General features: G+C 40.3%; 1 protein-coding gene across 3 annotated transcripts in view; it reads left to right on the forward strand.

The window, feature by feature from the left end:
• The window catches only part of CCDC40 (coiled-coil domain 40 molecular ruler complex subunit), a 571,335-nt gene that overhangs the window by 203,874 nt on the left and 355,201 nt on the right, over window positions 1-12,260 (forward strand). For all 3 annotated transcript variants that reach the window (XM_089661107.1, XM_089661108.1, XM_089661105.1), the window contains exons 10-11: window positions 1,220-1,402; window positions 11,455-11,700. In XM_089661107.1, the coding sequence (XP_089517233.1) occupies window positions 1,220-1,402; window positions 11,455-11,700 (429 nt within the window). The remainder of the gene's footprint in view (window positions 1-1,219; window positions 1,403-11,454; window positions 11,701-12,260) is intronic.

Genomic DNA, 12,260 nt, shown 5'->3' on the forward strand with positions numbered 1-12,260 from the left:
GCATTTTTGTGACCCCATTGGAGAAACTTGCCCTTATTTCCTGTGACTCCAGGACAAAACATGTAGAAACAAGTAACAGATAATTATGTAGGGTGAGTGTTTTATGAAAAGTGTATAATTACTTAAAACAGAATGGGCCTAATTCATAAAGCTGTTCTTCTCTTGTTCTCTTGTATATCCCACTTTATCTAGCTTATACCTAGGGCCGTGAATAAGGGCCAGTTCTCCTGTATAAAGCTCAGGCCAGCAGGGGGGCCCAGGCAGCTGGGTAAATCAGATGTGGTCAGGGAGGGCGATTGGCATGGCGGGGGACAATTACTGGAAATGATCCCCTGTATGGCTCTCTGCAGCAGCTAAAAGCTGGCTTCTTCTCCCCTCCCTCCCACTGGCTTTCAGTTGCTGCAGAGAGAGAGCTGTACAGGGAATCGGTTCCAGTAATTGCCCCCCACCCATGCACCCATCACTCTGTGTTTTTCCCTGATGTTTTTCCCTGATGCCTAAGCCTCCCTGTGTGTCCTTACCCTCACAGTGCTGCCAGCTTCTCTCCTCTCCTTGCTACTGGTAGCTGCAGGCACATAATAAGATCCTTCAAGGATGGAGAGTGGGGGAAGGGTCTGGTAAATATGTCACATTTACCAGCCCTTCCTTTCCTGAATAAACACGAGTGATCGATACCGACCACTCACTGTGGGGGTTTTTTTGGGGGGGTGTCTGTCAGGGTGGCTATATTGGGCCCCGTGGTTTCTAACAGCAGCCCTCCTCATACCTCTTGGCTTATAACATGGAAAAGGGGGATAGGGAACACAATAGGGTTAATTTACTAAAAGAGTAAAACATTTTCACCTTGCATGGGGATTTTCACCTAGTTTACTGAACAGGGTAAAGCTGTGTGGAATTCTGTCATCCATTCACGTGCAAGAAAAAACTTTTTTTAACATTTTTGCATGTGATTGGAAATTCTTTGCAAAGCGAATTTTCACCACATTCACTAAGCGAAGTCTTAAGTCCCTGGTCAAGTGAAAATTCATTTTGCAGGGTAAACATGCGCCACACCTTTAGTAAATCAACTCCAATGTATGAGAGTATTCTGCAGCTTTTAACTGAGGACTTTCATTATAGAAACATCCATTATTCATTTGCTTAGATGCTTAGAGTTGTGTTATAAACAGTTTTAGGACAGAATGATTTCTTAAACTAAGTTGTAAAGTTTATTTTTAAGGATCGAGCTGTTCGCTTGACTGAGCTAGCTACTCTGCAGAAACAATTCGAAAAAGAATCTCAAATAAAAGGAACCTTGGAAAACCAAATAATGGAAAAGTTACAAGGACAGTTGACCTCTGATAAAGCCGCTAAATATTCCTCACTTTTAACAGGGAAGCTACAGAAAAAACAGCTAGAACTGGTATGTAATTTTTTCTATCAAATTAAAGCCTTTAGTGACTAAAATAGTCCAGACACTATATACTCCTTTTCACGGTGTTTGCATTTGCTGATCTTGCACGTTTTATGTGTCAATAACTCCCAGTTCTAGGTCATAATTATTTTATATATATACATGTAATATGCAAGAATGATTATTAATATGCCCATATAATATTAATAAATTTAACCATTTCAATACCGTGCAATTTTACACCTTCCTGCCCAGGCCATTTTTCACGTTTCAGCGCTCTCACACTTTGAATGACAATTGCGCGGTCATACAACATTGTACCCAAACTAAAATTTTATCATTTTCTTCACACAACTAGAGCTTTCTTTTGGTGGTATTTAATCACCGCTGGGGTTTTTATTTTTTGCTAAATTAACAAAAAAAGACCAAAAATTCTGAAAAAAAACACGTTTTTCTTTGTTTCTGTTATTAATTTACAAATAAATAATTGTTCTTCATAAATTTAGGCCGAGATGTATTCTACTACATGTCTTTGGTGAAAATAACCCAAATTAGGATGTATTATTTAGTTTGTAGGAAAGTTATAGAGTTCACAAACTATTGTATAGATCTGAATATTGATCAATCCTGAAGTACTGACAGCCAATCTAATTTCTTGAGGTCCAAGAATGTCAGAACAGTACAGATATCCCCCAAATGAGCCCTTTTTGCAGAGTAGACAGTCCGACGTACTTCATAAGAGGCATGGCGAGTTTTTTGAAGTTGTATTTTTTTTGTCATAATTTTTCGGAAAATTAAAAAATTAAAAAAATTATTTTCACTATTTTTTTTTTTTTACATACTGTCACCAGTGCAGTACAGCGTCATCATATAACTGGCATGGCGGTGAACAGGGACACTGACTGGTGACAGTATGAAAAAAAAAATATTTATTTTTTTATTTTTTTATTATTTTTAATTTTTTATTACATTTTTTTTATTTTTTAAAGATTTTTTTTTCATATTTTACTATGACCAAAGTAGTACAATGTTACCATAGTAACATTGTACTACTTTGGGGAAGTGATCAGTATTTTTTTTTTTTTTTTACACAATTTGCTTATAGCAAAGAATTACTTTGCTATAAGCAAGCATTTAACTGAATGAAATAGATTCATTCAGGGTTTTTTTTTTTTTCTTGTGCTTAGCTGTGATTTGGTCACAGCTAATCACATGACATGTGCATGTGATTAGCTGTGACCATTCACAGCTAGGCACACTAGTATACAATGGATGGCATGAATGAAGCCATCCATTGTATACAACTGTCATGTGACCTGCTGTGATTGGTCACAGCAGGTCACATGGTACCAGCAACGGGGGCCGGTACTCAGATCTGTCATCGGCTGTATCCGAGGTACACAGCCGGTGAGAGATCGCGCCGCTGCGCGGCTCTGCATTAGCGCAAACTGGGCATGTGCGGGAGCACGCCAAATGGCGTGCACCCGGTATGCCGAAGCACTTTTGAAGCCGCCAAACGGCCATTGGCCGGGTGGCTAATGGTTAAGAACCCTTTGCATTATTATGACTCTCTGTATGCATGACAGCTGTCTGATCTTCATATAACTGCTAATAAATGGATTAAATAATCAAAGTACAGGCATACCTCGGTTTACGAATTTAATTCGTTCTGCGGGACTTTTCGTATAGCGAAAAATTTGTAAACTGAAACACCGATTCCCATAGGAATGCATTGAAAACCAATTCATCCGTTCCGGAGGTCAGGAAAAAGTAAATGCTACTAAAATACCGTATGAGTTATTTTATCAAGTCATGCGGTATTTTAGTAGTGAGAACCATTTTTTAATGTTTCAGCTGTCAGCGGGGTTCCCCACTGACAGCTGAATGTAAAAGAAAGAATTGCCAGCAATTAAAAAAATATTTAAAAAAACGGTGTGGGGTCCCTCCTCCCATCCATACCAAGCCCTTTGGGGAACTCCCACTCCAGAATTAAAAAAAAATTGGTGTGAGGATCCCCCCCCCAAAATCCATACCAGACCCTTATCCGAACATGCCGGCCGGCAGGTCATGAAAAGGGGGGGGACGAGCTAGCACCCACCTCCTGAACCATACTAGGCCACATGCCCTCAACATGGGGGGGGACATCATGATGTCCACCGCCAACCCGAAAAAAAGGCTCTGCTCCCGACGATGGCTCCTGGCCATCTGCCTCTGAGCTGGCTTGACAGTTCTTAAATATGTCAGCAACATCACGTGTGTGGCCCCACCTCCTTGTGACATGATTGATCCAGCATGGCACGGTTGATGGAGGTGGGGCCACACGCATAATGTCACTGGGTGGCCCCACCCCTTACATATTTAAGAACTGTCAAGCCAGCGGAGCAGATGGCCGGGAGACAGCGTTGGGAGCAGAGCCTTTTTATTTAAATTCTTTTTTCGGGTCAGTAGGGGCGGACATTGTGATTGACGTTGAATCTAGTGCGGGAGACATTCTTTTAGCTTTTTCTTTTAATAAAGGACTTGTCCAAGACCGTGTCCTGTCTTTTTTCACACTTTGTTTTTTGTGAATGAGTAGCAGGACCATGTACCCCAAACTCATTTACATGGGGGGGTGGATTCTGGGGGCCCCCTTGTTAAAGGGGGCTTCCAGATTCCGATAAGCCCTTGCCCGCAGGCCCCCACAACCACCAGCCAGGGTTGTGGGGAAGAGGCCTTTGTCCCCATCAACATGGGGATAAGGTGCTTTGCCCCAAAGCACCCCCCCATGTTGAGGGCATGTGGCTTAGTATGGTTCAGGAGGAAAGGGGGCGCTCACTCAGATAAGGGTCTGGTATGGACCCCCAGCAATTTTTTTAAAATTCACTTTCCCCCCAGCTAAAAGAAAGTTTATTTTTAGTTTATTTCCCCTAAAAGAAACAATGTTTCCTTTTAGTTTCTTAAAAGAAACAGTTTCCTTTAACTCCAGGGAAAGTGACAGCTAATCCTGTGAGCTATAGTGAAGAAAAAAAAAAGCCAGCAATTGGGGACAGACTAAAACATTTAATGCGAAAATGGCTTAATGTAGCTTAACATGTAATAAACTGCCTAAATCTCAATCAATTGACTTGAAACTTTGCACAGCCCAAATTCTCAACACCCCAAAATTGTCCTAGAAGTTTCATAGATTTTGGCCTGCCATAAAGAAAATGGGAGATATTAAGCTTGTTTTTTGGGGAGCTTAATGTGGCTTAACGTACAAAAAAGAGCTTATATGTTTACCAATTTCCCCCAAACTTCACACAATAGAAGACTCTATCGATGGCAAAATATTCTGAAAATTTCAGATCATTTGGTAAATCACACCAAAAGTTATTCACATTAAGCTATATTTTACAGTGCTAAAACATTTAATGTGAATAGCTTCGTGTAAAAAGAGCTTAATGTACCATAATGTGCCTAAGTCTCAATCAATTGACTTGAAACTTCGCGCAGCCCAAGTTCTCAACATCCCAAACATGTCCTAGAAGTTTCATAGATTGTGGCCTGCCACAAAGGAAATGGGGGACATTAAGCTTGTTTTTTGGGGAGCTTAATGTGGCTTAACGTACAAAAAAAGAGCTTAGATGTTAACCAATTTCCCCCAAACTTCACACAATAGAAGACTCTATCTATGGCAACATATTCTGAAAATTTCAGATCATTTGGTAAATCACATCCAAAGTTATTCACATTAAGCTATATTTTACAAAGCTAAAACATTTAATGTTAACAGCTTGATGTAAAAAGAGCTTAGATGTTAACCAATTTGCACCAAACTTCATACCATAGTTTATGTAGATATTACAGATATTATTAATGGTGGTATTTTGTAACCTTTTTGTTGTATACAGTATTGTTTTGGTTAATGTATATTTCCTTGAGTGGCTTGCTTCATTTCACGCCAGGGGCATTTGTGGGATTCAGGTCAGGACTTTGAAATTGCCATTCTTTGTGCCAGTCTTTTTTTTACTTTACCCTCTATCAGTTCATAATCATGAAACATTACAAGTGTTCTCTTACATGTTAGTGTTCTCCAATTGCATCACCAGCGTACTAAGTGACATATTGGACTGGATGTCACTCCACTTCCTCAAAATCAACCTTTCCAAAACTGGAAACTGTATCCCCCCCCCCCTGCCCCCCCCCCGACTTCTCCATCAAGATCAACAACGCTACCATCAGCCCCACCCCTCACGCCAGGGTACTAGGTGTAATCCTAGACTCCAATCTGTCCTTTCAGCCCCAGGTCCAATCACTGACAAACTCATGTAGACTTCACCTCCGCAACTTCTCCAAGATACGACCGTTCCTAACCTCGGAAACCACTAAGCAACTCATTCACTCCCTTATTATATCACGCCTTGACTACTGTAACTCCCGCCTCACTGGCATACCTCACCGCAGGCTATCCCCACTACAGTCCATCATGAATGTTGCTGCCAGACTCATTCACCTTACTAACCGCTCTATATCTGCCACCCCTCTCTGCCAATCCCTCCACTGGCTTCCAATTGCCCAACAGATAAAATTCAAAACACTAACACTGACGTATAAAGCCGTTCATAACACTGCCCCTAATTACATCACTGACCTTGCCTCCAAATACCACCCAAACCGTACTCTCCACTCCTCGCAAGACCTCCTACTCTCTAGCTCTTTTGTCTCCTCCTCCCATGCTCGTCTCCAGGATTTCTCAAGGGTTTCACCCATCCTCTGGAACTCCCTACCCCAAGCTATCAGGCTATCGCCTACTCTGCTCACCTTTAGGCGCACTCTGAAAACCCATCTCTACAGGGAAGCCTTCCCCGCCCCCAGCTAATACTGGAATCCACTACTCCTCCTACCACTCCATCCCCCACAGCTAATTACCTCTTGCACCACTATCCCCTCCCTCCTAGATTGTAAGCTCCAAGGAGCAGGACCCTCTAATCCCTCTTGTATTGAACTGTATTGTTACTGTACTGTCTCCCTCCATAATGTAAAGCGCTGAGCAAACTGTTGGCACTATATAAGTCCTGTATAATAATAATAATAATGTTAGATCACAACCAGAAGCCATGACATTCTACTTTAAGATACATTGGATATACAGTGCTCAGCTTAAATCAGTACACCCCTAACTGATTTGACAGAAAACCTTTACTTTCCATTCAGAATCAACATTTTCTATGGGACGCTATACTACAAAATACTTCCACCATTCATTCAAGACCATGTTTCAAAAATTAATACACCCCAATGAAAGTCTTAGGAGCAAACCTAAATTTTAAACAACAAAATCCTAATTAACAAGAATTTAACTTCAGGTGAATCTAATTATTCATTAACACCTTCCCTCCCAGCCTATAGCAGATTGACGTCTGGACGGGTCACTCCTCTTTCTTACTGGGCATCATATGACATCCTGTTAGAAGGAGCTGCTCACGTGGCCGCAAGGTCGGGCAGCGGTTCGACGTGTCACCAGCTGTGTTGTTGCCAGTGGCATGTGACTGGTGTGACCAATCAGCAGATCACATGACAATTGTATACAATGGATATCTTCTTGTCATGCCATCCATTGTATACGATTGTGTTGAAATACATTGGTATTAGCAATCATGATGTGTAAAAAAAAAAAATCCTGATCACATGCCCAGAGTAGTTCAATGTTACTATGGTAACATTGTATTGCTTTGGTCACAGTGTGTTGAAAAAAAAAAGAAAATATAATGTGATAAAAAAAAAAATATAGAAAACTTTAAATATATATATACCATGGTTTGTGGACTCTATAACTTTCCTACAGACTAAATAAAAAACACTAATTTTGGGTATTTTCACCAAAGAAATGTAGCAGGAATACATTTTGACCTAAATGTATGAAGAAATTTTATTTATTTGCAAAATTTTATAACAGAAACGAAGAAAAATGTGTTTTTTATTTCAAAAGTTTTAGGGGGTTTTTTTTATTTAGCAAAAAATAAAAAACTCAGTTGTGATTAACTAGCACCCAAAGAAAGCTCTATATATGTTTGAAAAATTGCTAAAATATTTTTATGGGTACAGCGTTGCATGACCGCTCAATTGTTATTCAAAATGCTACAACACTGAAAGCTAAACATTGGCCTGGGCAGGAAGGGGATAAAAGTGCCCGGTGTTGAAATGGTTAAACAGGTGTCCAGCTGACAGTTGATTATAAAAGGGTGTTACTTAACAAAGAAAACTCCTTTCTGTTTCATGCTGTCAGCAATGGCACCATATGGAAGAGAACTGTCATAAGGTCTGAGAAAGGTGAAGGCTTCAAGAAGATCAGCAGAGCTTTATCAGTCAGAATACTGTAGCAAAAGTGATACAAAAATGTAACAAAGATGGAATTTCAACCATCTCACAGAGACATCCAGACCATCCAATGAGGTTAACACCTCTGTGGATGGACAGAAGCATCTTCTGATGAGAAGGGTTGAAGAAAACCACCATGCAAGCACACTGCAGTTAGCTAAAGAAGTAGAAAGCCAACCTGCAGTTTCCTGTGATACAATATGGCGTACACTGCAGAGGAATGGCATGCATAGGTGTCAGCCACACAGGAAGCCTCTACTAAAGCTCATGCGCAAAAAACCCACCTAGAATTTGCAAGGGCCCATGCTGAAAAAAAAAGAAGACTACTGGGACTCTGTACTCTTGAGTGATGAGATAAATGTTTTTGGAACTGATGGCTGCAAAACTGTATTGTGTCGCAAGGGTGAGGAGTACAAAGAAAGATGCATGGTGCCTACAGTGAAACATAGTGGTGGCAGTGTCCTTATGTTGGGCTGCCTGAGTGCTGCTGGTGTCGGAGAGCTGCATTTCATTGATGGTATAATGAATTCACAGATGTACGGCTCTATATTGAAAGAGATAATGCTACCATCACTCTGTGCTTTTGGTCGTCGTGTACTTTTCCAACATGATAATGATCCAAAACACACATTTAAGGCCACTGTTGCATTTCTGAAGAAGAACAGGGTGAAAGTGATTCAGTGGTATGTCTCCTGATGTGAACCTAATCGAACACCTATGAAGAATTCTGAAGAGACAAGTTAAGCATCACTCTCCATCCAGCATCCAGGCTCTAAAAGAGGTCGTTCTTGAAGAATGGAAAAAGATAGATGTTGCAATATGTCACCAACTTGTTCATTCCATGCCTAGAAGACTTGGTGCTGTCCTTACAAATCATGGAGGTCATACAGAATACTAGATGTAGTATTTTTGTTATGGGGTGTATTAATTTTTGCATCAACTAATTTAAATAAAACTGAAGATTTTGTAATCTGTTATATTATTAACCTTACTTTCATGTAATGAGCGAAACAAATGTTCTATAAAACTCAGTTTTTTCAAACTTTTTAAAATTGTATTTGTGTTCATTGAGATAGTGATTAAAATCTTACTTTTTAAAAGGGGTGTACTCATTTATGCTGAGCACTGTATATCATTTAATTAATGTAAGCTGTCCAGGTACTGCAGAGGCAGCAAAGCCACTCCATAATCATTATATTGCCTCCATTTTGCATCACATTTGGGACTGGGGAATACTTTTCTTTTTCAGACAAACCCTGTGTCCAGGGGCGGACTGACAACTCATGGGGCCCCCGGGCAATAGGGGATCATGGGCCCCTGTGCCCTTACCCTAACTCAAAAAAGCCTATGAAAAAGGTACCAGGGGCATCTCATGGGGCCCCCTACTGACCCCGGGCCCTCGGGCAGTGTCCGAGTTTCCAAATGGTCAGTCCGCCCCTGCCTGTGTCTCATCTGTGTGTGTGGTGTTCGTAAACTTGACATGACACTTGATTTTTTTTTGACTGGTTAAGTGTGAATGGCCACAAATAGCTGTGGGCATGGTCGACCTCCCATTGCTTTGAATGCCTCATTCATTCCCACTCAGCTGTTTTGTAGGAGATCCCACTAAGTGTCTGGTAGGTAATCGCAGTCGCCCCTAATCAAAAGTGTGATTGGGGTCTAAACCCTCAGTTTTCCTGTGCACTTTTAGCAGCTGATTTAATCACTTCCAGCTTCTTTATCTTTTAATCCTTCCCTATGATCCAGGTTATGCTGGTGCCTTGATCACTGCCCTAGATTTCAGGGTGGCTCCTTTCTCATCCACCCTTGCCTGCAGGGACTAGAGTTGTGTCTCCCTATACAGTTTGCATCAATAGAAGCACACAGTCCTATTACCTAGGATGGTGAGGCATTCCCCTTCTCCTTCCTCCTCCTCCTTTCTCTATGCTAACAGACTGCAGACAGCCTGGAGTTGGGTTTTTTTCTCTTTCAATATTGTTTATTGAAAACAAATTCTTTCAAGACAATGCGGTACAAAGTTCAATAAAATAAGTGTCAGATAATCACAACATATCGTTAACCAGCAAGACGGATCCTTCCCTTCTCTCCTCACTACAGGCCAGCGCCATGGAGATGATGACCATCATTAGCTACGCCCTAAGGAGTAGGGTAATTCCCACTGATAATACAGAGAGGTCCCATCTATGCCTAGATAGACGACAGACACAGACTATCCAACAGATATACAGTACATTGTATGTAAAGAGACTAATAAGTGTGAAGGCAAAGTAAACTATGACTAGACAACCACATGAAGTTCCCACTAACCAACTACAGCCATGATGGGTTAGGGAATTCTTCAGACTGGTACCAATACATTAATACAAGGTCAGTATAAGAGTCAGGATATAGAAGAAGGAGGAATAAAATAGTAAAAAGAGAAAAGGGAGAAGAAAGATGAAGCGTGAGACCCATTGCCCCATTCCTGCCTACCAACCCCCATGCCACCCCGCCCATTAGAGAGATTGAAGATACCTGATCCAGGGAGTCCAAATCTTTTCGAATCAAGGGTGTTTGTCCTGGAGGATACTGACCAATTTTTCATTAATCATAATCCAGGAGATTTTGTGTTTGACTAGCGTAAGGTTGACCACAGGTGTTTTCCATGCTCATGCCACAGTGATCTTGGCTGCTGAAAAGATATCGAAGGCTTGTATTTGGAGGTATTTGGGTAACTTGTTCAACAGGTCAGAGTTGGGTTTTAAGGTCATGTTTTATGCTTGTATAGAAGGGCTTTGTTGATAGAGTGCTTTTTTTTATTTGCACACTGTGCAATTCAAACACGTTTAGATGGAGGTGTTGCATTTCACCTGCTTTGACTAAACCATGACTATATCTTAATAGAACCTGCTAGCCCAACAGAATGTCAAGCAGGTGAAAAGTAGCTCTGAAATAGTCATCCACCCTACAAAAGTAAAGTATGTAGAAATTTGTGATCAAACTGTGCTTACAACACGTGAAATACAGACAAATAAAGCTTGGTTACACAAAAGCTTGGGATTTAATTGTATGTTCTTCCTCTGATCTTTGTAGGAAACCCATTGCAGTCTAATGAACTTCAAAAAGATCCTCTAAAATCTTTTTTTGTTCATTGCATTTTAAATTCATATCCAGGAAGGTTAAACCCATACCTCAATTGTTGTCGCTAATTTAATTACTTTGTTGCTTTAATTACTTTGTTTCAGATAATCCCCCTTTTAGGATGTCAGTATCTTATAAGTTCACATACTATTTCCTTAAGGGATCTTGATTTTTTTTTTACATTTGCTGAGCCTAGCTGTGACATTTTAAAATGGTGCATCCCATTTATTAAATAGGATTGATTCTGAATGACATATTTGCTTCTCCATTGTAAAGTGTTATTTGGTTATATATAGCAATTTCAGTTTCTCCCCCTTATCGGATATTACCCAACTTTTCATTTATAATGGAGTGTTTAAGTAAAGGCTAGAGCCATCAGAACAGGACAAAATTGTCGTTTATGGATATGACAATCTCCCTCACCCACAAAAAATTCCAAAAAACCTTTTTACTTATATGGTACTTTACGAATATTATTGGTTCATAAAGAACAATATTCTTTTAACACTTTTTTCTTAGCAAGTTATACAATTATTCTTTATATAAATTCTCACTTCCGGACTATAATTGGGTGACTTGTGTAATGTTGATATTCTTGCTTTCAGGAAATTGATTGTTCAAAAATGGAAAATGAGACCTCTCAGGTGCGGTTGGAGGTTAATAATAGTACATCACGTATTCAAGTTCTACAAAAGACACTGGATGAGTTGGATAAGAAAATTCAGGCCACCAATGACTTGATCTCTCGAAGCCAGGGTGAAATTGCAAAGCGAACAATAACAATTGAGAGGAAGCAGTCCAGCATTAATTTGTACAGCAAACAGATTGAGTCAACGCTTGCTCAGATTGGGGTAGGTCAGGTTTTCATAAAATACTTCAGTAATGACTTTTTAGAAAAAAAATGTTTGCCAGGTTATATGTAGCATTACAATAAGTAACTACAGTTGCAAGAAAAAGTATGTGAACCCCTTGGGATTATGTGGAGTTTTGCATGAATTGGGCATAAAATGTGCTCTGAACGTCATCTAAGTCACAACAATAGAAGAACACAGTCTGCTGAACATAATACTACACAAACATTAGATGTTGCCATGGGTTAATTGCACATAACATGTAAACATTCACAGTGCAGAGAGGAAAAAGTATGTGAACCTTTGGACTTAATAACTGGTTGACCCTCCTTTGGCAGCAATAACCTCAACTAAACGTTTCCTGTAGTTGCAGATCAGACCTGCACAACAATCTGGAGTAATTTTGGACCACTCCTCTTCACAAAACTGTTTCAGTGTAGCAATATTCTTGGGATGTCTGGTGTGAATCGTTCTCTTAAGGTCATGCCAAAGCATTTCAATCGGGTTGAGGTCAGGACTCTGACTGGGCCACTCCAGAAGGCGTATTCTGTGCTGTTGCA

Source organism: Staurois parvus, unplaced genomic scaffold (genome assembly GCF_062004578.1).
Source record: "Staurois parvus isolate SC_StPar_1 unplaced genomic scaffold, SC_StPar_1.0 ptg001313l, whole genome shotgun sequence".
Taxonomy (NCBI): Eukaryota; Metazoa; Chordata; class Amphibia; order Anura; family Ranidae; genus Staurois; species Staurois parvus.